This window comes from Dermacentor albipictus, chromosome 5 (genome assembly GCF_038994185.2).
Source record: "Dermacentor albipictus isolate Rhodes 1998 colony chromosome 5, USDA_Dalb.pri_finalv2, whole genome shotgun sequence".
Lineage (NCBI taxonomy): Eukaryota > Metazoa > Arthropoda > Arachnida > Ixodida > Ixodidae > Dermacentor > Dermacentor albipictus.
The window spans coordinates 55,258,548-55,286,007 of record NC_091825.1 but is presented as its reverse complement, the minus strand read 5'-3'; the positions used below and the strand labels follow the sequence as shown (position 1 = coordinate 55,286,007).

General features: G+C 48.1%; 1 protein-coding gene and 1 long non-coding RNA gene across 2 annotated transcripts in view; one reads left to right on the top strand and one right to left on the bottom strand.

The window, feature by feature from the left end:
- Positions 1–27,460, top strand: part of LOC135913274 (glycine receptor subunit alpha-2-like) — a 102,709-nt gene that overhangs the window by 62,645 nt on the left and 12,604 nt on the right. Inside the window, exon 4 of the mRNA XM_065445863.2 lies at positions 13,326–13,626. Within this exon, the coding sequence (XP_065301935.1) occupies positions 13,326–13,626 (301 nt within the window). The remainder of the gene's footprint in view (positions 1–13,325; positions 13,627–27,460) is intronic.
- Positions 20,503–22,933, bottom strand: LOC135913275 (uncharacterized). Its single transcript, XR_010567940.1, has 2 exons — positions 22,870–22,933; positions 20,503–20,721 (listed from the first exon to the last, which is right to left on the bottom strand). It is a non-coding gene; the product is annotated as an uncharacterized lncRNA (long non-coding RNA).

Sequence of the window (27,460 nt, the reverse complement as noted above, 5' to 3'; positions counted from 1 at the left end):
CAATCAATCAATCAATCAAAATAATCAAGTAATAAATAAATAAATCAATCAATCAAAAATAATCAAGTAATTAATAATCAATCAATCAAAAATAATCAAGTAATTAATTATCAATCAATCAAAAATAATCAAGTAATTATTAATCAATTAATCAAAATAATGAAGTATTAATGATCAATCAACCAAATAATTAGGTAATTAATAAACTATCAATATAAATAATTAGGTGATTAATAATGAGCCAATCAAAAATTAAGTAAATAATAATCGGTAAATAAAAATAATTCAGCAATAATCAGTCAACCAAAAATAAGTAAGTAATTAAAAATCACCCAATTAAAATAATTGAGTAAGTAATAATCAGTCAATCAAAATAATTAAGTCATTAATAATCAGTCAATCAAAAATAATATAATAAAAAATAATCTGTCTGGCATAGAGGTACCCGTGATTGAGTTCACTGTAGAACAAGGTGACTCTACTTTCACCATATGGAAGAGCGGCACCAGGAAGCAAACAGGAGATCTAGGGGCTTTCTCATTCCAAGGTGAATGAATTGTGAAAGAATTCACAGCGAAGAATTGTGGTTTGAAGCGTAGGTGCATGGTCAGGTGGGCTATGAGAGTGACGTAACGTGGTTATACGTTGAATTTGCATTACTACGTAACTACGTAATACAACTTGAGGCAGTTTCTGACCAGTGCGTGATTTATTCTTGTGAGCAGCCAGTTGTGCTTCGCAAAAATCTCTATAGTTAAAATAAGATCCAGTCGTCACTAAGAAGCGTTAATCCTTTTCAATTAAATCTCTTCGGAGTTCATGAGTTCGCGTAGGAGAAACAGATATTCTCAATTTGTCTCCACACACCCCGCAGGGTTTAGCGAAGACAAGCACTGAGAATCTTCAGTTCATCCCTACAATCGTGGCCATACCAGACGATACTCGCTTTAGCGCGCTGCGCGAAGGTCGTGAAAGTATGATACCACGTTGACATGATGTATCATGGAGGAAGCGAAATTGGGGCGAAGTACGGATGTCACAGCACGCTCGTCATCTAAAGGCAAAAAAAAAGGAACTACTGGACAGTTTTCAGATTCCCGCATATTTACTGTCCTTGTTTCAACCTTCGTTCAAAGCGAAGAACAGTGATGTTGGAAGCAGGAGTTCGAGTGAAGTCATGAGTTCTCTCTCTTACGCTCTCTCGCATGCTACAGGTGTTGCGTGTAGATCAGTGGCGTATTGTTCCTGCGAGTGCTCCCTTGTTCTCCCTATGCTGATGTATCGTGATGTGTACTCCAGGTGGCGCTAGGTGCTCCTTTCACCTAGGATAGGATAGGAATAAACTTTATTTGTCCAGCAGTTGATGTTGGTGCCCGGGGCTAGGCTGCCAGTGGACCATCGCCCGAGGAAGATCTTTCGAGATCCTCGGCAACGGCCCTGGCCCGCTGGACGGCCCACTCCTGGTCTTCGGGTGCCTCGCTGAGAAGGGCGGCTTGCCATCTCTCAGCGAGGCGCCCCGCTTCAGAGGGTTCCGCTGTTGTATTCCCCCTGCCTCTTTGTCCTTGTTCCACGTGGCGTTGGCATTCCCAAAGCACATGGGCCATATCAGCCTGTTCGTGCTCGCACCACGGGCAGCCGGGCGACGGGTGCAGCGCGGGCCACAGGCGGTGCAGGTGGTAGGGGTTGGTGAAAGTGCCCGTCTGCAACCGTCTCAGGTCGACCGCCTGGGACCTGTCTAGACGCCCGTGGGGTTCTGGATATTTTCTTCTTTCTTTCCGATAGTGACCAATCACCTCTCTGTACGTTGCCGGAAACTCCCTGACATCGCAGTCGGCGTCCGCGTGATCCCCAGCTCCGTCCGCCGCGATTTGTGTTGTATTGGTAACAACAGCGGCCGCGCCAGACGGGGTGGCAGCCGCCGTCGCCGTCACTCCTCCGCTGGGGTCCCGCACAACAACGGCAGCGGCTGCCCTCTGGGTGACCACGTCGCGGCGGGTAAGCTGCCTCGCGACGAGGTGGGCGCGCTCGTTGTGGTTGGGTGGAGTGTCGTTGCGTCTTCGGCCGTTAGCAATGTTGGTGTCATAGTTGCTGTTACTGCCAAGCTCCCCGACGTGCGCGGGGAACCACTTGAGGGACTTGTTTGTAATGGTGCCGGATCCGAAGTCCCCGGCCCGGGCGTTGAGCATACGCGCCACATCCGCGGACACCCAACCTTTGATGTAATTCCGAATCGCTGATTTGGAGTCGCTGATAATCAGGCTATCCTCTGCACCTCCGTGGAGTACCGCGAGGGCTATGGCCATCTCTTCCGCTGCTTCGGCCGACGGCAGCCTCGCTGATGCCGTGACTCGGATCGTTCCCTTTGTATCTATGACGGCCATGGAAAAGGCGGGCGCCGCCGCCGTCGGTCGGCCGTGTTGATGTTGCCGTTGTTGCTGCTGCCGTTGTTGTCGTAGTAAGAGTAGGGGTGGTGGTGCTGGTAACTGCGGCTCGCCTCGCACATTCACTTGTAGCGGCGGTGGTGGTCGACTTTCCTCGTCGCCATCAGAGTCACCGACTGGCCGCGGGTACCTCGCTGCATCGACGAAGAGGACGCCTTCTTGTCTTCCATGCTTCTCGAGGATTGCTACCGCCCTGCGTATACGTCTTTGCACGTCATGCACCGGGTGCATATTCTTCGGCATGTTTTCCGTCTGTATGGCGTCCCTGACTTCCGGTAGCAGTGATTCTTTCAGTCCACGCGCCTCGTGATATCCAATCCCGAGCAAGTCCAGGATTCGTCTTCCCGTTACGGTGCTCGACAGCCTCTCCAGCTGCGCGATTCTCTGCGCCTCGGCGATCTCCTCGAGCGTGTTGTGTACGCCCAACTCGAGGAGCCTGTGGGTTGGCGTGTACTGGGGTACTCCCAGGGCGGTCTTGAACGCCCTGCGGATCGCCACGTTCAGCTTGTCGGTTTCGCTCCTGTTCCAGTCGGCGTATGCGGCGACGTACGCTATGTGGCTCAGCGCGTACGCCTGTATCAGCCTCGTAACGTTTTGTTCCTTCATTCCTTTTTTCTTGTTCGCGACCCGCCGCACGAGGTGTGTGGCGGCGGCCATTTTCTTCTGCAGTCGGGCAACCAGCTCGCGGTTGGCACCGTTCTCTTCCAGCCACAGGCCGAGCACTCGCAACTTGGACACCGTCGGTATTTGGGTCCCCTCCCTCGTCGTGACGCGGACGCCCAAACGACGAGCGTCTAGCACCGCCTGCGGAAGGGGTCCTTTCTTGCGCGGCCTGTGGAGCAGGATCTCCGACTTGTCGGGTGAGCAGACGAGTCCCGTGTCTTCGAGGTGCCGCTCCACTTCCCGGACGGCCCGCTGCAGTCGGTCTTGCATTTCGCCGACGCTCGTGTTCTCCGTGGTCCACACCGTCACGTCATCTGCGTATATGGTATGATTGATGCCCTCGATCGCCTCAAGACGCTCCGGCAGGCCGATCATGACGAGGTTGAAAAGCATGGGGGAGAGTACGGAGCCCTGCGGCGTTCCCGCACCACCCATTCGGACCGTTCGTGGTGAAGCCCCGTCGATCTTGACTGTCGCCTCGCGCCCATTCAAGAAGCTGCTGACATATCGGTGGAACCTCGCCCCGAGATCGAGTCGGCTGATCTTGTCCAGTATGGCCATGTGCTTCACAGTGTCGAAGGCGCTCTTGAGGTCTAGCCCGAGTAGGGCGCGCACGTGCGTGCTCGGAGCGTTCACGACCTGTTCCTTGATCTGCAGCATGGCGTCCTGCGTTGAAAGGCCCTTCCGGAAACCGATGATGTGGGTGCCGAAGGCGTCCTGTTTCTCGAGCAGCGTCGCCACCCTGTTAAGGCAGGCATGCTCCATCACTTTCCCGACACAGGACGTGAGGGAGATCGGCCTCATGTTTCGGACCTCCAGCGGTTTGCCCGGCTTTGGTATCAGTATAACGTCCGCGGTCTTCCACTCTTGCGGAATTCGGCCCTCCTTCCAGCACGCGTTGATGTACTCGCAGAGCTTCTCGATGGCGTCGTCATTCAGGTTCCTCAGGATCTTGTTGGTGATCCTGTCAGGACCGGGCGCCGAGTTGGTCTTCAGAAGCTGGAGGACCGTTCTAATTTCCTGCACGGAAAAGTCCGCGTCCAGCTCTTCGTTGGGAGCCCCGCAGTACTCTGGGTGACTCTGCCCTTTAGGGCGTGCGAGGTGCGTCTGCACGATCTCTTCCGCGAAGGCCTCTGGGTCGTCCTTGTACTTGTGTCGCAGCTTGGCCATCTCTGTACGGGTCGCCGTTCTGGTGCTTGCCGGGTCGAGCAGGTGCCTGAGAATCTTCCAGGTGCGTCCAACACTCATGTTCCCGTTCATCGCGTCGCACAGCTCTTGCCATTCTTGCTCGCACAGGCGGGTGCAATGCGTCTCGATCTCCCGGTTTATTTCGGCGATCTTCTTGCGTATCTTCCTGTTGAGTTTTTGCCTACTCGCTCTCCGTTGCATGGATTTCTTGGCCGCAACAAGATGTGCCAGCCGGCCGTCCACTCTGGACGGTTGGGGAGCGCCGTCGCCCACGGCTCCGCGGGATCTGTCTGCCTCTTCTTTGGGTGGTTCTTGTCGCCAGTCCGTCCATTCGATCTCATCAGTGGCTGTCTCTACGTCCGCGAGTAGCACTCTGCACCATTCGCTGATGTCTTCGATCGGGCCCTCCTTCTTGTCTTGCTCTCTATTTTTCCGGAATCTGTCCCAGTCTACGATTCTGGCCTTTCGGCAGACGACCTCCTCGTTTTTATCCTCTCCCACGGTCACGCACAGGATCCTGTGGTCACTCCCCAGGTCCTCGAAGGAGTTCGACCAAGTGACCACGCCCGCGCCTGACCAGACGGAGAGGTCTGGGGACGTGTCGCGGCACACTCCCTGTCCGATCCTGGTGTGCGAAGCAGGTTCGTTGAGTACATCAGTCCGGCTAGCCTCTTCCCTTTCGGCGAGTCGGCTCCGTATCCCCATTGCGTGTGCGGCGCATTGAAGTCTCCGCATATCAGCAAGGGACTGGAGGCGGCCTTGGCCATCGCTTCGCGAAAGAGGGCGTCGAAAGTGTGAGTGCGGTATCTTTGCGAGGGGGAGCTATATACGTTGAGCACGAAAAGGCCGGTTTTCCTACATCCAATACTCGGCACGACTTCGATCAGTACATGGTCTATGTCCGACTCTTCGTGGAGCACGAGTTCGTGTTCGATGAAGGCCGTCCCGCGCTTAACCAGGGTGCACACCCTGGCGTCCCTTCCCATGGATTCGTAGGGGGGACCGCACGTCACATAACCCGGAAGCTGGGCCCGGTCGAAAGGTTCTTGCAAGGCAATCACGACAGGAAGTTTGTTATTGGCAAGCGTTTTCATGTATTGTACCATCGTTGCTTTTTTGTTTTTGAAGCCCCTGCAATTCCACTGCCAGACTATGCGTCTGTTGTCGGACTTGCGGGACGCAGCCATGATTGTTATGCAGAGGTGTTGGGGGAACACAATCGTCCGTGCGTCCCTCCTGCCCCGGTGTGGGTGATGTTGGCGTTGTTGTCGCTGGCGAGGATGGCCGGTGCGTTTACCACTTGTGACGATGGTACCCCGGCCCTTCCAGGCAGATGGTGATGATGTTGCTGTTGCTTCAGCTGCTTCGTCCCGTGTTCCAGATCTTCGATTCGCTTATTCATGGCCGCGAGTTGGGTGTTGACCGCTGCGTACTGCGCGTTCCGTCCCGCGTCGGATTCGCTTGGAGCCCGCCGCTGCCGGCGCTTCTTCTTCGCCGCAACACATGTCCATCTGCCCTACTTCGCCTCCTGTCGCGGTCGCATCGCCTCGCTCGGCGGCCTCGCGGGAGGTGAAGGAGGAGATCCTCTCATGAGGGGATTCTCTCATGCCCTTCAAGATTTCGTTGAGCGTTTGTTGTAGCTCGTCGATTTTCCTCGCTGATTGTTCGTTCTGCTTTCTGGCCCTGCCCAGCTCTTCTCGAAGTTCCTTATTCTCTCGCTCCATTTTCTCCATCCTCGACGCCAGGAGGGAGTCGGGGGCTTCCGTCGTGCTGACAGAAAGTGGGGTGCTCTTTACAGAGTATGTATTTCTTTCCGCGACTATGTCGGACCAGGTGACCTTGCGCGGCCCTGTCTGTATCTCGCCATGTGTGGCCCGCACGCCGTCTGGCATGGGGCGGTTTCGGTTTCGGCTTCCACTCCGACTCCGGCTTCGACTTCTGTTCTTAGATCTGTTACGACTTCGGCTACGTCTTCTTATCGGCGAGAGGGATCCGGATCTCGAGCAACTTCGGCCTTTTCCCTGCGCCATACTGTACCCCGATGGTGATATGGTCCGCTGAGGGGCCTTTCCTTCTTCCAATGTGTGTTCCCTTTCTTCTCTGCTTCTCGCCCGCCACCTTCTCTCCTTCACTATGTGTGGCAACTTATATTTTGCCTTGCACATTCGGTCGGCCGTGGGGTGCGCCTCGCCGCAGATCCGGCACTTGGGCGTGCACTCGTGTTCGATGCTCGGGTTCTTCGACCCGCAGGCCGGGCATAGTTTGATCTCCGGTCTAGGGCATACGTCGGGTCGGTGGCCGAGCCTGCCGCACTCTTTGCAAAAGTCAATCTGTTTCCGATACAATGATACTCTTATCATGATGCAATTGAAGTAAGCCCATGTGGGGACTCTGTTTCCCTCATACAGCAATATCACGGTGGTCGTACTGCCGAGCCGCTTGGCGTATGTTAAAGAGGGGTTTCTCGAGTTCACCAGAGCATGCATGAGCTGGTCTTGCGTATACTTCAGGGGAATGTTGCGGATAATCCCTTTTGCCATTTGCTCGGGCGCCGAAACGTACGCGTTGGTCTCGTGCCTCTTTCCGTTGATCGTCAAAACCTTGATCTTAGCGATTTTCGTCGCAGTTGTCTCGTCCGGTGTGCTTATCACCAGGATGTTTTGCATGGGATTGGGACAGATCGTGATCATCTCGTCGTCGCCCACTACCGCTTCTTTGCGTATCGCCTCGTCGAGACTCGTTCCGCACGTGTTCCTTATATTCAGCCCGTCTTTCGGTCGAACAATTATCTTGATATCATCCCTGGGTAGTCGGGGCATCCTACTTGCTCGGAGAACTTTGTTCACTATGCTTCGGCCCCCTCGGGGCATCGGGCTTCGCGAGCGGGTGCCGTCCTTTCCCGCCATCTGGGTAGCGTTCGTGCGGTGCCTTCTTCTGTGTGCAACTTCGATCCAACCGTCCGCAACGCCTTCAGCGTCTTCTCCCGCGGAAACGCGTTTTGCGTCGTTGGGTCCGTTATCCGGTGTTTCTCCAGTTCCTGCCTCGTCTATCTCCATCTCGGTGGTATTTCGTTCAATCCCCAAGTCCAACGAAGAATGCGCCAGGCCCAACCGTCGTTAGGCCTGGCCGCGCTCACACGGGACTCGTGCGATTATCGTGCCGTAAAAACTCGCAATGTTCACGCTCACCCAAAAAGTTGGTATCCCTGGGTTCGCGATGACTTGAACTTTCAGATGATATGCCGCTTTCGGGTGTAGGACTCAAAAAAACGGCGGAAACACTCATAAATCGATGGAGCCGAGAAGCTTCGGCTCCCACTGGCGACTTCTTCTTCTTCTTCCCCCTTTCACCTAAAACCCCTCAATCTCCCAAATTAGCGCCATTCACTTCCCTCCTCCTCCGCTCGGCGCGGCCTCGACGGTGGCGCCGCCGGCGGTGGGCCTGCCGTAGCAGACGACGGCTAACACGCTACGGGAGGAAATCCGCGGAAAAGTTCGTTCGAGTCCTGCGGAGCAGTTTTTTCAATCTAGATCTTGCTTTGTCAGTCGGTAACTGGCCTTAAGAATGTCGTGTCGGATTTGCGGAAGAAATAGAGAAAAGCACCATTATTCAAGGCGTATTTAAGGCGTAAAGCGCGCGCACGTTGAAAGTTCGTGTTGCTGAAACACGACACAAGCACGCGGTGTGCTCACACACGCGAGTAATTACCAGAGTTTCAGGTTTTGACAGCGTGAAAGTATGTGCACGTGGTTTCGTAGGTTAATTTACGTACCTGCAGGATGCTTTTGTTCGGCCGGCGCATGAGAGATTCCGACTGTCTGCGGTCAGCAATGCCTGGCAGCAGGGCCGTTTCTGTTCCGCGCCTTTTACAGATGTACGTAGCTCATGCACAGGTTGTGGTGGCCATGAGCAACGTTTTCACACATAGGCGGTATAGATAATTTGAACAACGTACCAGCATATGAAATCGTTTTTATTTATTACAGTGCAAATGGTTAGAATTTGATAGAAAAAAAAGAAGGAACTTGATGGGACAACTGGAAAGAGGTTCAGAAAATAATTATCCCCCTGCCCTGATTGGCACCAGCAACACTTTTGTTGAAGTGCTAATTTAATCTCTGTATACTACGTGCGTCTGTATTCTTTTGCGTTGTAAGTTTTCACAAGGAAGCAGTGTTGCGTTAACTGGAACAGTCAAGGCACACAAGACAGAGAAAAAGTTGATTCTTGGATTTTACATCCCAACACCATGATCTCATAAGGCACGCCATAATGGGGGCTCCGGATTAATTTTTTTCCAGCTGGGGTTCTTTAACGCGCCCCCAATGCACTGGACACGGGCCCGTTTTGACACGGGCGTCAAAAGAAGAGGTTGGAGGAGCCGTGGCACTTACTTCCCAAAGCCGCGCGTTCTTTGCCACTTGCTCGAAGTCAGCCCGCCCGATCTTGTGAATCCACACTTTTCTTCGTTTTGCGTTGCGCCCGGTGGATGGTAAAGCAAAAAGCTTTTTGCCGTCACTGGGTCTGTTGTGGCAACCGTAGGCGCAGCAGCACGGCATCGCAATTAAGCACTCGGCCCTAACACATTGTATAAAACTACCGCGCTCCTTCAAACCGCCTGCCGTACTTTCGTCGCGCAGGCCCAAGAATGGGGGTCGCAGCGCGCTGGAAAGAAAAGATATACAAAAGCGCGGCGCCTGCTCTGCGCCGGAAAGAAAAAAATATACAAAAGCGCGGGGCCTGCTTTCACGTGACACAGATTGGCCAATGGGGGGCGGAGGAGGCTGGGGCGACAGGAGGAGTGGAGGAGGAAGCGCCTGGGTGAGCGGGGTGGCGGAAAGATCTAAGAATGGCGCTACTTTTGGAAAATTGAGGGGCTTTACTTTCACCGCATCCTCTGCACGGCGCCCCCGAACCAGCTGTAGGCGGGCGTCACAGAGTGGCGCCAAGCGTTCTCTCCGCATGCCTGTGGAATGTTATTAAGAGGAAGCTTTAGCTCGAGTGCTCCCATCTAAATACATGTAAAAGGAGATATCGTTTTTCTCGGCAACCACTGCACCAAATTTGACGAAGTTTGTTTCATTTAAAAGAAAAACTTGAAATCTAGGGACTGTTGGTTTCGAATTTTCGATTGAGGTTCTCATTGTTTTATTAAAAATTGGGCAAAATAGAAAATCTTCAGAAAACGAAAGTATCGAGTTTATAACTCCGTAACTCAACAATGAAAAGTGATATTACAATTCTGTGAATTGCATCTAATAGTACATCCAAGGCGGACGAAATTGATATGCTAAACATAAATCCTAAAATAATTTAGTAATATGGAAATACAGCTTTTGAAGAAGCCTTGTACACAGCCTAACAAATTCACGAATGATATAAATTGACATACCAAGTTTGTCTGCTTTGAATGATCTCGTGGAGACCGTTTACAGAACCGTGATATCTGCTCTTGATGCAGAGCTATTAATTTGTAAACTTCGTGCTTATATTTTTCTAATGCCTTCGAGTTTTTGAAAATTCTATTAAGAAAATTCAGACCCTAAATCGAAATTCCGCTTCTAACAGTCACTACAATTTATTCGCTTAGTCACTTAGTCAATTAGTCACTAAACTTACCTTTCTCTCTCAACTGCAATAAATTTCATTAAAATTGCTCTAGGGGTTATCTCCGAAAAACGTTTTTTTGCGTTTTACGTGTATTTGAATAGGTCGCGTCGGCGTTGGGCCCGAGCTAAAGCTTCCTCTTAAGGCGAAAGCCTTAGAAGGCTCATGGAACTGAAAATCCTGTCCGGCGTTATGGCACCAAAATTCATAGGGAGTCGAACACTCAACCTTTGATGGGAGTTGAAACCACTACCTGTGGGGTTAATTAGGGCAAATCAGACCATCAACTTCTTTGCAAGAAAGCGGGAAGTCGAGGTGAAGAAGCGTGAGCACGACCTGCGGTGTTAAGGCATATTTAATTAAGATATAGTTAATTAAGTCACTCAAACCCACGACCGCTGGGGGGAGTCGAACCCACTACGTGTAGGATAAATTAGGGCAAATTATACCATCAACTTTTTTGTAAGAAAGCAGGAAGTCGATGCTAAGAAGCATGAGCCCGACCTGTGGTGTTATTTAAGATACAGTTAAGTCACCCAAACGCACGACCACTGGTGGGCGTCGAACCCACTACCTGTTGGGTTATTAGGGTAAATTAGACCGTCAACTTCTTTGTAAGGAATAGGGAAGTCGAGGCGAAGAAGCGTGAGCACAACCTATGGTGTTAATTAAGGCAGAGTTAAGATATAGTTATTTAGCCACTCAAACCCACGACCACTGGTGTGCGTCGAACCCACTACCTGTTGGGTTATTAGGGTAAATTAGACCGTCAACTTCTTTGTAAGGAATAGGGAAGTCGAGGCGAAGAAGCGTGAGCACAACCTATGGTGTTAATTAAGGCAGAGTTAAGATATAGTTATTTAGTCACTCAAACCCACGACCACTGGTGGGCGTCGAACCCACTACCTGTTGGGTTATTGGGACAAATTAGACCGTCAACTTCTTTGTAAGGAATAGGGAAGTCGAGGCGAAGAAGCGTGAGCACGACCTATGGTGTTAATTAAGGCAGAGTTAAGATATAGTTATTTAGTCACTAAAACGCACGACCACTGGTGGTAGTCGAACCCACTTGGAGATATGGGCGAACCGACTATATCTCCAAGTTACATTCCAATCGCCATCGCGAACGTCGAGAGTCGAACCCACAACCCTAGGTGTGAGTCGAACCCGCGCCCTTTAGTGTTAATGAAGGCGAAGTTGATTAAGGCAAGGTAATCTAAGGTAGGGTTAATTAAGGAATTCTAAGCTACGGCGTTCGGTGCGAGAAAACAATAGGAAGAACGCATCAGAATGAAAATGTCAGGTATTGTAAGGAATGTCTCGTGAGCGAGCAGGCTTTCGCTCCGAACCTGTTTAGTGTATGCTAAAGGGACTGTCAACTTCTTAAAGGCGAAAGGCTTAAGTGACTCATGGGTCAAAAAATGCATTGCCCGGCGTTATCAAAAATTGACCGTCCGGCGTCATGGCACTCAAATTCTATGGCATCAAAATTGATGGGGCTACCCACGGCCATTGGTGGGACTCAAAAGCACTTCATTTCGTGGTAGTGGAATCCATGACCTTTAGTGTTAATTAAGGCAAGGTTAATCAAGGCAACCGAACCTATGACCTCTGGTGGGATGAAAACTGGATAGCTCCAAATTGATGATGCCACCGTTGATGGTCGAACCCACGACCTTCGGTGTTGAGGCACAGGATATTAAGATAGAGTTTAGGCAATCGATTTCACGAATTTTGGAGGTAGTTCATGGAGGAAGGAAAGCGTAGGAGAGGCCCCGGTCAGTACGGACTTGTTGGAGAAAGTGCGGTGGAAGTCGCATGTTGTTTTTCGCCAAGGAGCACTGGGACTGGTACCCCAAATGTCCACGTCGCCATAGTAACCGCGCCTCTGAAGCTGTCACTGCTGCTGTCGGCCTCTGAAAAGTGAGATAGAATTTATTGGCTCGTGTCTTTCTCGCAGCACATTCTGTTCGCGATGAAACCTCACTCTGGAGCGTGGTGTGTAAGGTTGAAAGTTTTCTTGAGGGTCTAAGAGCGCAGGTGTCAGCCAGCGACAGAGACACTCAAGCAATAACGGCGCGGACCTTCGTCGTCTTCTTCAAAGTGCCACGGAAAAGCACAGGAGCGGGTTTTTTTCATCAAAGCTGTTACAGAAGTTTCGTAGGCGTTGTTCTGACGCGCGACGGCAGCGCAAACTTCGGGCGGCTGGTTACCAGGCAAGTTCAAAGCTCGCGCATGTCGGCTCCAGCGAGCTGACTGGAGGCACAAAGGCAGATGGCACACCAACATGGCTGCCTTTCCGGCTTCAAAAACGCGACGTCAGCACCTCTTCTACATTTTTTTCCTCAATCGTGAACCTCGAACCTACAACCATTGGTAGGTGTCAAATCCACGACCTTTGGTGTTAAGGCGAAGTTAATTAAGGCACAGTTAATTAAGATTCTTGCCAGGGAGTTCGCAAGGCGGTTCCACTTGGAATGAATTCTCAGCATGACACTAGTTTAGAGATATTAACTCCCGTTCTTTGCGGAGAAATTCATTGAGGTTCTAGTTAGCGTTGTGCTCCAATGTAGAACGGCGCCTTGTTAAGAAAGTAAGTGGAACGGCAGAGCATATTTACCGGAAGTATGACTAGCATTATCTCGTAAATGTAGTCATCCCATTATTTCTTTCAATTCAATATACCTTGCGGTTTCACCCGCTAGAATTTGTAAATTGTAATATGTGCCGTAAGTAATTAGTTAAAGCTTAATCAGTGAATTTTCGTTTAGTCGACTATGCATTTCACTTTCTTGTGCAAGTAATGTCCGCTTCTTCGTGTAGACCAGCTCACGGACTAGAATTGTGCTATCTTTCACAGGCAGTCTTGGAAAAAAAAAAAACTGAAAATGGTCGCTGAAACACTTCGTGTAGATGTAGAGTACAGAAAAACCGAATTTCCGACGCATTTCATCACATGTGCTGTGCGGCAAATGTTGGTAATAAATTACATTTCCGCAATGCGTGGAATGTGCGTAACTTAATTATTCCGTCGTCATGCTTTGATTTCGATAAAGAAAGAGATTATTATTATTAAATACGAAATAACCCACTTTAACAGATAAACTGAAGGCACGGCAATGATGTGATGACAATGATGACGACAGGACAGGCACCTGAGTGACGCTTAAGAAGGCGAACACAAACGAGTATTAGGATGGCGTTAGGCTTTCTAAACTTATCGTGGTGCTGGCAATTCATAACAACTGCTCGCAGTTAAGACAACTGATGGAAGAGTCACTAGAGCCCGACTTTCGCGTGCACTTTGACCTCCCTGTCTTTCCCGTGTTCTATTTCTCTCTCTCCCCTCCCCCTCCTATCTCTCTCTCTGTCTCTGCGTGTCTCGCACTGCTAGATTTCACCCCTCTAAACCTTCTCTCGATGCAGTTCGTCGAGGTGGACGTTTTCCTTCACGAGCACTGGTACGACTGGCGACTCGACGGCCGTGTCAAAGACAAGGTCATCGTCGACCCTCGCTGGTACCCAGAACTGTGGACGCCCGAGGTCTACTTCAAGAACTCGGCCGACGGTCGGCTGGACAAAGTGATCTTCCCGTACGCCTACGTCACGCTCGAGCCGTCGGGCCAATTTTTCCTGGCTGCCCGCGTCTCCCTCAAGCTGGCCTGCAACATGGACCTGAGCAGGTTCCCGCACGACAACCAGTTCTGCGACCTGCAACTGAGCAGCCGTGAGTGGACGACCCTTCTAGGCCTGCGTTTCCTTAGTTCAACTTTCTTGGTGAAAGTGCAAGAGTTAAAGGAAACCGAGCCTGCACAGGCTGTATCTCGGTTCAGATGAGCCTCGAGAAACTTTAACACACTAAAATAACGTGGCCGACCTGCCGGTGTGAACACATGACACAAATAATACTGCACTGCATGGAGCAAGGAATTTTCAATCTCGTATCAACAACACGGCGAAAAAATCGCTTGATCTCGCTTCCAAAATGTCGTCATGCGGTCTCGTCGCAAGCGACTGGACTCACCGACTCTATTGGCTGGTCACTGATCACGAGAATATTCTCAGGATTATGTAATAGCTAATGCTGAGTTAAATAAATAACAAAAAAGAAACACATGTATGTCTGCGATACCGAAAAGACAGAATGATCGCGTCATCTTTGCACAGTGTGTCCACGCACGACAGTTGCGAGTAGGTGCGTCTGCTGCGCACGGCAGCAGTGTGCGGAATTGCGTAGCCTACCGGAGATGCCACAGGGTGCAGTGTGAAGCCCTTTCGCCGCCGCTACGCTGAACTTTTGGGCCGGGCATGACCCTCTTGGCTTCTCCCCTGTGTACGCCCAGTGCACTAGCAGACACGAAAAGAGTGCGAAAGCCGGCTATCGGTGCCATATGTCCACTTATATTAGATGGATGCGAAAACCTTTAGCCGTAGGATATTCGTGAGATGACGTCCTTTATTAGGGAGGCCATTGTATGATCAGTTAGACTTAGATGCCGTATAGAGTTCTCATTGATGGTTCTATGGTTTGTCGGAACCATTTTGTGCTCCTTGTGACAGTTCACCCTGTACGCGATGCTTTGTGTCGGGCGGGGGCATTGCGTAAGCGCAGAACAGAGGTGCGCTTGCTGGCAATACTTTATCGGTCAGCAACCCGGGGTCCTAGAATCCCGTTCGCCGATAATTGCATTTGGAGCACATATAATATTCACATCATATATGTACAGGTTGATCATGTTTAAGTTTTATGAAATTAAAGAAATAGCCCGTTGCAGATAGCCTAATTTTAGTCCTCGAGCTGGATTATTCAGAGGCGGACATTACTTGCACGAGAAATAGAAAGACACGTTCAACTAATTGCTAAAATTCACTAATTAACTTTTGAATTATTTAATTTACGGCAAGTATTCTAATTTACGGGTCGTAGCCAGTGAGTGTGCAAGGCATATCCACTTGGAATGAGTTTTCTGAATGGCGCCAGTTTTGAGATATGCGCCATCAAACTTGCCCTAAAAATGCACTCTTCTTTCACCTATTTTTCTAACAAAATTCTGTTTCATGAAATGAAGCACAAAAATAACTCAAACGCCCATGTATTTCGTTCCACGCTTTCGTAAATATCTCCAAACTGGTGTCGCCCTGGTAATTGAAGTGGATACGTCTTGCAGGTTCGCCAGCTAGAATTCATAAATTGCAATATGTGCCGTAAAGTAATTAATTAAGAATTCAATTAGTCCATTCTGAATAATCTCATAGGATAGGGTGAGGGGGGGTTGCAGGAGCTGCAGGAAGCGCTTCAGATATGTGAGTCCCGATGGCTTGCAGCAGCGTTGGAGGCAAAGCTGCCGTAGGTGCGTCGCTGTGAGGCAGCAGCGAGAGCTGCCTGGCCACCTCTTCACGAATATAATCTAATATCCTGCGAGAGGGTTGAGTTGGTCAGGTCGGTAGAAACCGCAACGCTCGAGACGGAATCAGCGTGCTGAATGTTCTGGCGGGTGATGGAACTTTGGCGGCGCAGCTCGTCAAAGCAGTGGCAGAGGTTGATAAGGACGGATACGTTAGTTGGGCTTTTTGCCAGCAACATCTGGAATGCGGCGTCCTCGATGCCATTGAGGATATGGTTGATCTTTTCATCCTCTGACATGTTGCGATTTACCCGCTCCTACAAATCGAGAACGTCCTTGATGTAGCTGGGGAATGTCACTCCAGGCTGCTGTGCGCGCTGGCGTAGACGCTGTTTAGCGCGTAGCTTAGGCAGAGCTGGGCAAAAAGGGTCTTAAACGCTGACCACCTTGTAAAGTCGAATTCGTGGTTGAAGGACGAAAGCTTGGCTACGTCGGCGAGGTAGAAAGGTGCGTGGGTCAGCTTAGACTGGTCATCTCATTTGTTATTAGCTCCCACCCATTAGCTCCGGGACGAGGCGAAGGATCTCGGCAACCTCCACCAAATGCGACGAGGTTTATTGTCGTCGCCAACGTTGCTGGAGTGTTAAGTACAGGAAGGCACTGTAAGGGCTGTTGGTGTTGTTGTTGCCTATCACGCGTGTGGTTCCTACCCACGATGGGGTATTGGCCATGAAATGGGTGTATTACTCCAAATTAATGTGGAGCATAAATCTCCGAATATCTATGGAATTGGCAGGGACTGTGCGTTGCACGCGGCTCACTCGCGATCACGGCACGGTCCTTCGTCTTCCTCTTCAGTAGGCATACATGTGCAAGAGGGGCGGGTTTACTTCATATATATATATATATATATATATATATATATATATATATATATATAATATCGTAATTTCTCGAATCTGGGCTAGCCTTGATTTCACGCCGACCCCCAAAAGTCCGAAGCCACATGAAAAATTTAGCTTGAAGGTAGGCCGAACAAAAACGCGAGGGCAGCGCTCACAACTTGAAAACGGCATTTATTGAATATGAACACACCGACCACATTCTACGTTATCATTGATACTAGCCTCCTCGCTATCTTCTTTATCGCTAGCTATCATCTTCCAACAGTGCACTATCCTCAGTACCATCAAGCGCATTAGAAATGCCGCCCGTTTCGAAGAGGCGCACGATCAAAGTTCCTGGGATGTCATGCACACGCTGCAGACACCGCGCCCACTACTTGCGATAGGGATGCTCATTTGATGCGGCCCGTTGGCGTCAGCTTATGGTCTTCGTCATTCAACTAGTCCGTGTAGTACTTCCGCAGACGACCCTTGAAGGGTTTGTTGCTGTAGGCATATAGTTGTTGCAACTGGCCTGTCATGCCGCCCTGTATAACAGCGAGGTCCGTGTTCGCTTAAGGAAGCGCAGCCTTCACGTATTCGGTCAAGGGCCCACAATACGAGTCGAGGACAAGGAGATAGTTCTTCGGCGACAGGGCTCCTGGACGGCGTTGCCACATAATTTTTATTCACTCCTCTACCATGGCACCCGGCATCCAGCCGTTTTTCGTTTGCCCACACAATCACGTTTTCTGGGGTAAGCTTCCCGAGCCGGCAGTGTCTCTCTTTTAAATGTAAAATAGGGAGGTAGTTTATGCACGGAATCTGTGCATCATAGAATCACGGTTGCGCGCTGCATCTCATAGGCCACAGAGCGCACCTTCGTATTCTTGGTAGTTTTTTTCATCAAGGGTGTACGCCACCGGCATGTCAACATAAAGAGCCGTCTTGTCGGCGTTGCTGATTTGCACTACGCTGTAGCACCTCACCTCTCTCTTTCTCAGTACATAGTGCTGTAAGGCTACCAGCTTTTCTTCAAGATGGCTTTGCAGCTTCTAAGTGACTGAAATTCGGCGTCGGAGGCTGAAGCCGAAGCGCTATATCAATTTCTGAATCCAGCCGCGGCTGTCTTTGAAATCCCTTAGCGCTAGGCCTCGCTCCCTTAAAAGTTGCCTCGCTTTCGCTTGGAGCGCTTTTGTGGTTACTGGAAGGGCAGCTTGCTCTCTGCGTCCGAACGATGTCTGCCAAAACTGTATCCACTTCGTGGGGACAGCTTTTGTGGTCTGGTAAATGCAACTTCTTGATGTGGCGCACGGAAAGTGCAACTCTCGTTGCCGCTTCCTACGACGGACGTTTTCGTCATCCATGTTTATGTCCCACCTGGCTTGAGTGTTTGGCGATGACTGCGACTGCACAACCTTTCGTCTGAAAGTGGCACTATAGTGGCATCGCCTGTTTAGTGCCATTGGGATAACGCCACGCCGCACGCTGATACGACACAGGTGACACAGGTCAAAATGGTGACGTCACTCGTGTATTTCAATGGGCTTCTGGCATGTCTAGTAGCAGCTGCGATATTGACTTTTCTAGAGGGTGCAAGCTACGCACCATATTTGTTAATATGCACTAAAAACTGGTGCGTTCTTTAATACCTTCGAACCTAAGCCGCCCTTAGAGTTTGGTATATGAGTATTTGAAAAAAAAAAGAACTATGGGCGTAGATTCGAGTAAATGCGTTTATATGTGTATATAGCCTGTCTTGCGTAATGAAACTTAGATTGCTACATATAACCTGAACATACAATGTCTGCTCACCGGTATCTCTAAAGCACATCGAACATTTAATGCAATAGCTCTTTATATGCAACGGATTCCTTAATTTACTTTGACTTGGTCACTTAGTATGCGCCACATGATGCGTGCCCGTTCCAGCGCAATCGTTCATAATAGGTATGCACTATAGTGGCATAGACCATACAGAATCTTGGGACCATGGCCTTGCATATCGCAGCTACAAAAGGCCACAAAAGCGCTGCTGCGATATTTGAAAGATACAGGATTGAGTCAGCGTCTGTAATCCGGACTGAGTGACGACGATATCCCCAGTGGACTTTCTCTTCTTTCTTTAATCTTTCCGTACCCGTTTCCCTTTCCCCAGTGTAGGGTAGCCAACCGGGCTCAGTCCTAGTTAACCTCCCTACCTTTCATTTATCATTTGCTCTCTCTCTCTCTCTCAGAATCTTTATGTGGAGTACGCTGTGCTTACACCTGTTGTCACTACACTCTTAGCACGGTAACCTTTACTAAAGGGGTACATTCTCACAGATTTGTGCACCTTTAACTTATAAGTTACAAATCAACCTTTACAAATTTAACTTCTATTAAAGGTAAGAAAGCGTGCACCTCAACTAGAGGTTACAACACTTTAACCTCTAGTATAGGCATACAGTATTGAGTGTCTTTGCCTAAATATAAAGGTTACTTTTACAATATACCGGTTGAACGATTAAAATGTTCACACAAAGCGGCTTGCAGGAGGTCCCAGATGGACACCGTGCTGCGCATGCTCCGTATATAGAGCCGCTGTCGCCTAGCAACGGGGACGCGGCTCTTCTTTCTGCGGTATGTTTCATAAAAGCCCGTTGCTCTGCGCATGCTCCGCCAAGGCAGTTGTCGCCTAGCAACAAAGGTGCGTCTCTTCCTTCTTTCGCGCTTCTTTCTGCTTGCGCCTCTTCTTTCTTGCGCGCTTCTTTCCGCGGCCGGATTAAGCAGACTACAACCGGGCGCGGAGAAATGTGAGCCTTCGCGGAGGAAGCCCCTCGGCCAGTCCTTTCCGGACGCTGCCTTTACATGCGCTTGCGCTTCGAAATAGTTCACGTGTCCACCTCGTGCGGTTTTCGGGACAAAGGGTGTCGCTGTGTCTCTCTGAACCTAAGTAAGAAAAAAGAAAAAAAAGAAACATTGCGTTTTGCAGGCAACTTAGACCTTACGCATACCGCAACATCTCTTGTTTGGCCTAGAAAATATTAAGACAAAATGCAGCCTACTACCCCAAAAAGTACAACAAAGGTGACCGCGGGAGCCAGAGAAATTTCTTTACTTTTGAATAGTATATTGTAAGTGATAGACTCATTTTTTTGGGCTACAGTTCTGTAGCTGCTAATCAATAAATGAGGCAAATTTTCGCTTTGCCAACGACAAGTGTTCAGACTTTTGGCTCACGCTGTTGCGGTTTTTATCCTCCTGCACATGCGTTTGTGTTTACTCGGTGGATTGTTCCTAAGGTATCATCTAGCACGCGAAAATGAAAAAAAAAATGAATTTCAACTCACTGATTCTACTTTTTAATTTTTGCATGCTGAATGATACCCTTGGTACAATCCACACAGTAAACGCAAATGCATGCGCAGGAGAAAAACACAGCACGGGTAAACGGCCTGAACACTTGCCGTTGTTCATAAGCAAAGCAAAAATTTGCTTCATTTATTGCTAATAGCTACACAATTGTAGCCAAAAACAGTATGCGTCTGTCACTTGCTATGCCATTCGTAAGTGGAGATCTGTACTCTCGCACTCCTCCTTGTTGTGCTTTGTGATAGCTAGAGAATTTTTTGACTAGATATCATTGCAGTCGAAGAGATGTTACGGCTTGCGTAAGTTGCCAGCAAAACGCAGTTTTTTCTTTTCTTTTTTTTGCTTAGGCTGAGAGAGACACAGGGACACCCCTTCCTCTGGAAACTACACGAGGTGGATAGGTGAACTATTTCGAAGCGCAACCACGTGTAAAGACAATGTCCAAAAAGGACTGGCCGAGTGGCGTCCTCCGCGAGGGCTCACGTTTCTCCGGGCATGGTTGTCGTCTGCTTAATCCGACCGCGAAAAGAAGCGCGCAAGAAAGAAGAGGCGCAAGCAGAGAGAACCGCAAAAGAAGGAAATGACGCACCTCTGTTGTTTGGGGGCAGCCGACTCGGTGCACCATGCGGAGATTTGGCCTTTCTGGAACAAAACCCAAGGTGGCGCCTCCCCGTTGCTAGGCCGCACCCGGCTCGTCGGACCATGTAAAGAGCGGGGCCCACATGAAATTCTCTGAAAAAAAAAGGAACGCTCAACTGAATGTGGTGTCAAAAGTTTACTTTCATTTAAATCACTTAAATCGTTGTATTTCAGCCAACGAAGGGCTACCATGATACTACTATACTGTATCCCTTGGGATTTCTGACGAAATGAAACTCCCCGTGCGGCACCTTTTGAGCAAATATGTAACGGTAATGTTCTCAAAAATACAGTTCAAAACACAATTTGAACGCCTGAGGAGGAGGCACCGTTGGCTTGTATAAATAATCTGAGTATAAATTGACAGTTCCACAGGCAGTATAAGGTTAACTTCAGAATGCAACATCTTTATTTGAAAATACAACATAGAATACACCAGAAGTACAGCAGGCCTTGCTGGCACATGACTAGATCTGAAAATTCAACAGAATACTATCACTTGCATCATAACACAGGAATTTTTAAAATCATATCACCGTGTTTCAGCCATGCATGTCGTCAATAACTTCGTGTTAACTGTCCATGTAAAAACTTGTACTGCTGTCAGGAAGCAAGAAAACAAGGCAAAGATTAGTATATGAGATTGCAGGAACAAAAACTGGACACCTGTGTTCAGATCCACATTGGACACTACATAAAAAAAGCTTTACACATCAATGTGCAGCATTAGAGCAGGTCAATAAAGACGTTGCGAATGCAATGTAGCCGATGCAAAGAATATACAAAGTATTGGCTATAGGTGAACCTAAAGAAGAAGACTGGACCACAAGGCCATGCATGCATGCAGCCCATCTATACCTGAGCAACGTTTCCTTAGTGTTAGCATTGACCACCACTGGCATCAAAAGACAACTTGTTGCTCTTACAAACATCAGACAAAGCTTAACCAGGAGATGTGCGAAGTGCTGGCTTGTGGGCCAAATGACAAAAGGCTGGAAGTGGTGATGCTTACAGCATAGTGAACTCTCAGTTTAGATCCTTTTGACAATGCAAACGTGAAAATTTTTTATTAAAATTACTACATGACACATTTTACTGTCTAGCTAACAATGTCAAGGATGGGATTCAAACTTCTTGAATGCACTACCTATTTAAAATAAATATTGAAAAAGGTCATTTGGGCACTGCTATGCAGAGTACTGCACAATTACGCTATCATCTAGAGGCTAGTAGTTAGAATAACTCAGTGACAAAGAAAGGCCGCCATAATTCACATTGCACGAATTTAAGAATTTTGAGCAGCTAAATAAAATACTTGTGCACAATACTAAATGCCACTTGCATGAATGGATGTATTACCTCAGTAATTTTAAATAAAACAGTTATAGAAAGGCATGCAACAGTAATGCACAAAATGATGCATCTGTTCACCACCTCCTGGCAACAAGTGAACATTATTGCAAGGTGAAAATTGTTAACTAGACTTTGAATCAAATCACATTCTTTTTCTTCAGAAGAGCAAAGAAACACTTCAATCTGTTATTTATGAGCCCTCTAGGCACAACATTGCTGGGAAGCACAAGTTCCTGCATCAGCGCCAGGAATGGTGCAAATGCATATGGATAATCGAGGTTCTTGATGTAGTAGGTTAAAATACAATAAATTACAGCTAGCTCCAGGCTGCCGTTCGAGACCCAAATTATTTCTTGCCTGCTGCCAGCATAAACACACGTTTGCTCGCTGCATGTGTAGACGTGGGGAGCTGCAATCTGGATATCACCACTGGGCAGTGGAGCCTACAAGGACACTTAGAGCCTATAAACATTCGCCTATCAAACATTAAATATCCACAGTATAATGTGAACTGACGAAGTAAAATTTATCAAAAACGTGCAGTACTGCAGATGCAGAGCACAACTCAACCCGAAAGAGCCCAACCATTCTACATCAAGGAAAATTAGAACTGGCTCACCTTTAGCTCTCATTAAAGCATGCAGGAAAAAGCAATGAAATGTTATTTTACCGAAAGTAATCAGTATAATACCAATTTTCGTTTGTTTGCTCAACTATATACAACTGAAATCTCACTAAAGGATACTACTGTTTAGCGCGTAATTATGCCCTGTTCCCACAAGATACGCATTAACGAGATTTCACCAGGTAAATTGGTGCAGCATCGCACACTTCATGAGCTGGCTGTGTGCACGTTCCGTCCGGCAGGATGTCTCTTACGGTTTTTGCTTACCTCACCTTTATTAACTTTCAAATGCAATAAATCACATTTAAATTAAATTGTTAAATATAAATTAACAATTTCATCTAATTTCATTAATTTGCTCCTTCTCTACATTCTGTGCCTTCATGTGTTAATTATCGTGCAGTCTAGCTAAACGGAAGTAGTGAATAAAAAATAGCACCAAAATACTACCATACCTCAATTTAAGCGCATATAAAGTATGAGCAATGCCTCCATCCTTAGTATTATTTCAGGGGAAGAAAATCTAAGGCGACAACATTAAATCGTGTAATGACGCTCCGCTCGACTCGCACCACTGACCAATACAAATGATAATGCTACAATATAAGTACTGAACAGGAACACAGATGTGAGTAAAAGTAATCACAAGGTGAATGCAGAGAGCTTTCTGGACGATATGTGAAAAGTTTACAAATGAGTGTAATATTTAGTATCGTTACATTTGAGATGTTTTCCTTATGAACTAGTACATTATATTTCACATCACATACCTTGGCCGCATTCAGTATCGCGGATCTCTTTGTCCATGGCAACCACTGGGCTGTCAAGTGGGGGCTCTTCCACATGGGACCACGGTGCGGAGTCTGGAACAAACAAGTGAAAACAAAGCACCCAATAAAACCAATTCTTTCCTGTATGCGCTATGCATTTACCTTTAGAGCAGCCAGGCTGTGATTCTTGCACAGGCATTCAGGCCGATTCATTTTCTATGGAGGCACCAACTGGGACAGTCCTCTCTAAGGTTAAAAAAAAGGAAAAAGAATATATATAGATCCCACGCACTGTGGGAATCGATGCAAGCAAAGCTTTCTGTGCTGTTTGCGTTCAGTGGCAATATTTGGCGGTGATGCTGACGGCCTACGACAGTCGTGATGCGATGTTAAATGTTACTTTACGTGCACCACTTGTGTTTGCCTACGTAGTACACCAAACAGCGAGGCGTGTTTGCTCGAGGCATTGTTGTGCGCCATTGTTCGTATGCTGCAAGCAATTTAGCACTGCCATTCTTCACACGGGCGCATGGCATCGTGGCTGAAATGTTTATTTGCTCGACAGCCGCTTGCGTGTTGTCTTCTTGACGCTGCGTGTTGTCGTCTTGACGCTGCGGTACTGAGTGCAGCTTTGCGTCTGCACGCCTGCATCAGTTGTCATCATGTACAAACTTGCAGGGTGTTTATTTTTCAGAAATAGCAGAAACGTGCCGTTTCATTCTTAAACTAACATTTTTACAGTTTCTCCGCAACTGTTGCCATGTCTAGTAGCGACTCTTCTTTTATTTAAGCGACCCCAAATGAAGCATGCTTTCTGGTGGCGTCTTTCCCTTCTTCCACGATCATACTATGTATGCAAGGCGCCATGAGCGAATATCAACTATTATTCATCCGTTTGGTCAGGGCGTTGGCTTTACAAATTCTCTGTATTATCTTTCCATTGACTATCTCCCCTCTGGAAATTTGCACGTGAGTACAAAAGCGCTGCAGCTTCTACAATGCTTATACCGCAGGCTAACGCGTAATTACAGCGCTCCAGAGGTAATTGTGTCGATGGCCGAGGAGTTTCAGAGGACATTGTGACGACTAAAGAACTCCAGAGGGCATTGTGGCGACGCCCGCGCAGTTCTTGCTGGAAAGGGCTCACAGACGTCACTCCCGCATCCCTACTATGTACAAGTACAATGTAATTTCTCGTACACTGCGTACATTATATACATTACGTACTCAACCACTCCCCGACGCCGCGTGCAGGTCAGCGACAGCAGCAGCAGTGGAAAAGCCGAAGGAAGTGGCAAAAAAAGCTTCGCTTTAAAATATTTGATACACTAGGCAATCAAAAAAGGTTTGGCCAACATTCCACATTATACTAACCATATTGCACTGAGGAGAGACTAGATGTGCAAGCTTCCACAGTTTCATGTGACACTGAGGCCTCGAACAACGGTGCCTGGCACATTGCATTGCACCTTTGCCTTGGCTGCATTTTTCGTTTCTGAAATTATAGACGCAACGAAACGACATCATTAGTGTTCACAAAGTAATGCAGAGCGCATTGCAGAGCTGTAGGCAAAAAAAAAAAAGACGCGTACATAAGCAAAATTCGTGCGAAAGCTATACAACATGTATTCTCTGGAACAACGCTGTATATAATTATACACCATTGTGCGAAATTGGAATGCAAGTTGTAAGAGAAAGGGTGACGTTGCGGTAAAAAGAGAATTGTGTATTCTTCGCAGTTAGTCAATGCTAACCACCGATTCCTATGTTAAATTACTGGCCCGTTTGACTAAAAGAAAATAAAAAAACACGCATTTTTACCCAAAAAGCGAAGCACTAATAGCGATAGCAAAGCATTAGACCACTACTCAAACTAAGGTACGTAGTTTTACCTGCCGTAACAGTAATCATTAGCTTACTAATAACCATGGTGTCACGCGAGCACAGGCATTAATGAACATATCTCATTTGACGACCGCGAACAATCGCTATCAAGTTGACTTGAAGAACGCAGAGGGGAGCGAACGTTTGGTTTGTTGCTCCCTTAAACGCGTCTCCGAACTTTTGAGATTACGCGACCTCCAGCACTACTCGCACCGAAAGAAAGCAGAAATGCAACCACGAACCGCCTCGGCTTGCCCGACCTCTGCACACACCGCAGATTACCTCCAGGCCAGGGCGCGGGCAGTCACGCACCACCACAGCATGGCTAACGGAGGGTGCGCGAGGCGACTTGTGCAATACTGAACGATTTCTGTCAAGTAAATCAGCCCAAAGCACGGCGTCAGTACGAGAAACGTATTGTTGAGGTCATTTAGTTGCCCTGACACAACTCATCCCGCCGACAAGCTCAATATTTTAGAAAGGTCTAATCCAATATTTGCACAAAATGACAACATGACAACATCGAATTTAGCTCAATGTAAATCGAAGAGCATAAAGAAGCAAACATATCAACAATAACCTTTTTCAGAAACACTTACGCGAAGCGAGAGCATGCATCATGTCAAATGTTGAATTGCGAACTATAAAGAATTCACGTACTATCCACCCAAAAATAATTTAAAGCAAAAGATCTGCTTACCGAGATCACATATTTTTCCGTGTGCATTTGGGACGTGGTCACAATAGTCACACCTCACCAGGTTGTCACTTTCCGACAGGCGCAGAATGGTGTATCGCTTGCACTCACAACCCGGCTCGTTGCCGCGACCGCGCAACACACCGAAAAGGTCTCTGCTGCACAAAGGCATGAGGGTGCAGCGGATGGCGCAAGTTCCCAGTAGAAGCGGTAATAACTACTGCAGGCTACAAGTGGTGGCAGCACACAATGGTGATCGGATGGTATCCAAACAGGTCAAATATAATGGCCGTCTCAGAACGACAACGACAGGACGACAGCGCGCTAACCACTCCCGCCGGCTCCGAGCCTCCCGCTCCCGCTTAAAATCTTCCCAGCGTGCAACTCGAGCTATCTCGATTGGGCCGAGGAGGAGAGATGATAGCACCGTGGATAGCCGCGCTCCGGTGTGGCTGATGCCTGCTCGCTGCCGCCATGTTAGAAAAAAGCACTTAGAGGCACAAGCAAAAATGAAAAAAAAAATGAAAACAAGCAATGAATTACAGAAATAAATGTCAGAGGTGCCAGTGATGTTATTGGTGTGATGGTGGAAGCATTTCGTGTTTGGACAGTGGTAAAGATTTCATTTCTCAGTTGGCGGCTTCACACATTTAACGCTCTTTTCATCTGTCTATGTCTCCTAAAAAGACAACGGAGCGGACGGCGCTCGCTTTTATGTGAGTGTAGCGGCATCCTGTTCATTTCAGTGAACGTTTGGCGCGTTTCGTGTCTGCTGTAACGTAAATTTGCGGTCGTTGTAATGCCAATCTTCGGCACAGCTTATAATGCCCAAAGAAAGTTGGCAGTGTAATCAGTTGCTACAAGTTTTTAAAACATCCTAAGTGCAATGCAGAATGGTTCGCTGACATGTAGGTTGTTTATTTCAAAGCAGTTACGCCGGTCGCGTAGCGCGTACCGCATCCCCAGCTCCATCGCCGCGCGTTTATACTTCAGTACGCACGCTGCCTAGCTGGTACCGCGTGTCGGCATGGTTTTCTTAGGCACGCGCTTCTTGCACACTAACTATTAACCTCATCTTGAGCGCTTATGGTTGAATTAACATGGGAAATTTTTAGTTGACAGCATCAAGGCAGTGCAGGGAATGAAACGAACCCGGTTAAAGGTAGAAAATGTATGCAGACAACTGAAAGGTTCTGCGCAGGGACATTTTAGTAGACAAGTTGAATTATATTGATATGTGATAGAACCATCCAATGTTTTCAACAACCTTTTACTGAAAGACCCAACGCGTTCGTGTGCTTTTCTTCTACTGTTCTTCCTCGCCTCGTACATGAATTTTGTTAAAACATATTCATTTTTTCTAAAGAAGCTCGCCCGCTATTGTTTCTGGTGTTGAAATACCGATGTTCCATGCCTGTCTCATGGTGGCTAGAATGCGTGCGAGAGCAGGGGGCTTCCGTCATGTTCTACGACTGGGTTTCGGCAGGCAGTGCACGCCACATCATTCGATGACACAGTCTTCGTTGCTGATATTTCAGATAAGGCTGTGTCCCAAGTATGGAGGGTCGTCAAAGAACAGCGCGCAGATGAACTTGCAAGTGCGATCATGCTTGATTTATTTTTTGGATTTAAATCGTGAAAAATGTAACTGCTTGGCTGACAGAAATTAAGACCGAATACAGCCCGAACTGCCGAAGTCCTACGTTTGTAATAACCAGATCATAAATGCAGAACACGAACCAGGCACGTACCCAGGATTCTTTTTCGGGGGGGGCCCACCACCACCTCCATCAACATCATCATCATCACCACCATCATCATCATCATCATCATCATCATCATCATCATCATCATCCTGTTTTATGTCCACTGCAGGAGGAAGGCCTCTCCCTGCGATCTCCATTTACCCCTGTCCTGCGCCAACCGATTCCAACTAGCGCCCGCGAATTTCCTTAATTTCATCGCTCCACTTAGTGTTTTGTCGTCCTCGATTGCGTTTTCCTTCTCTTG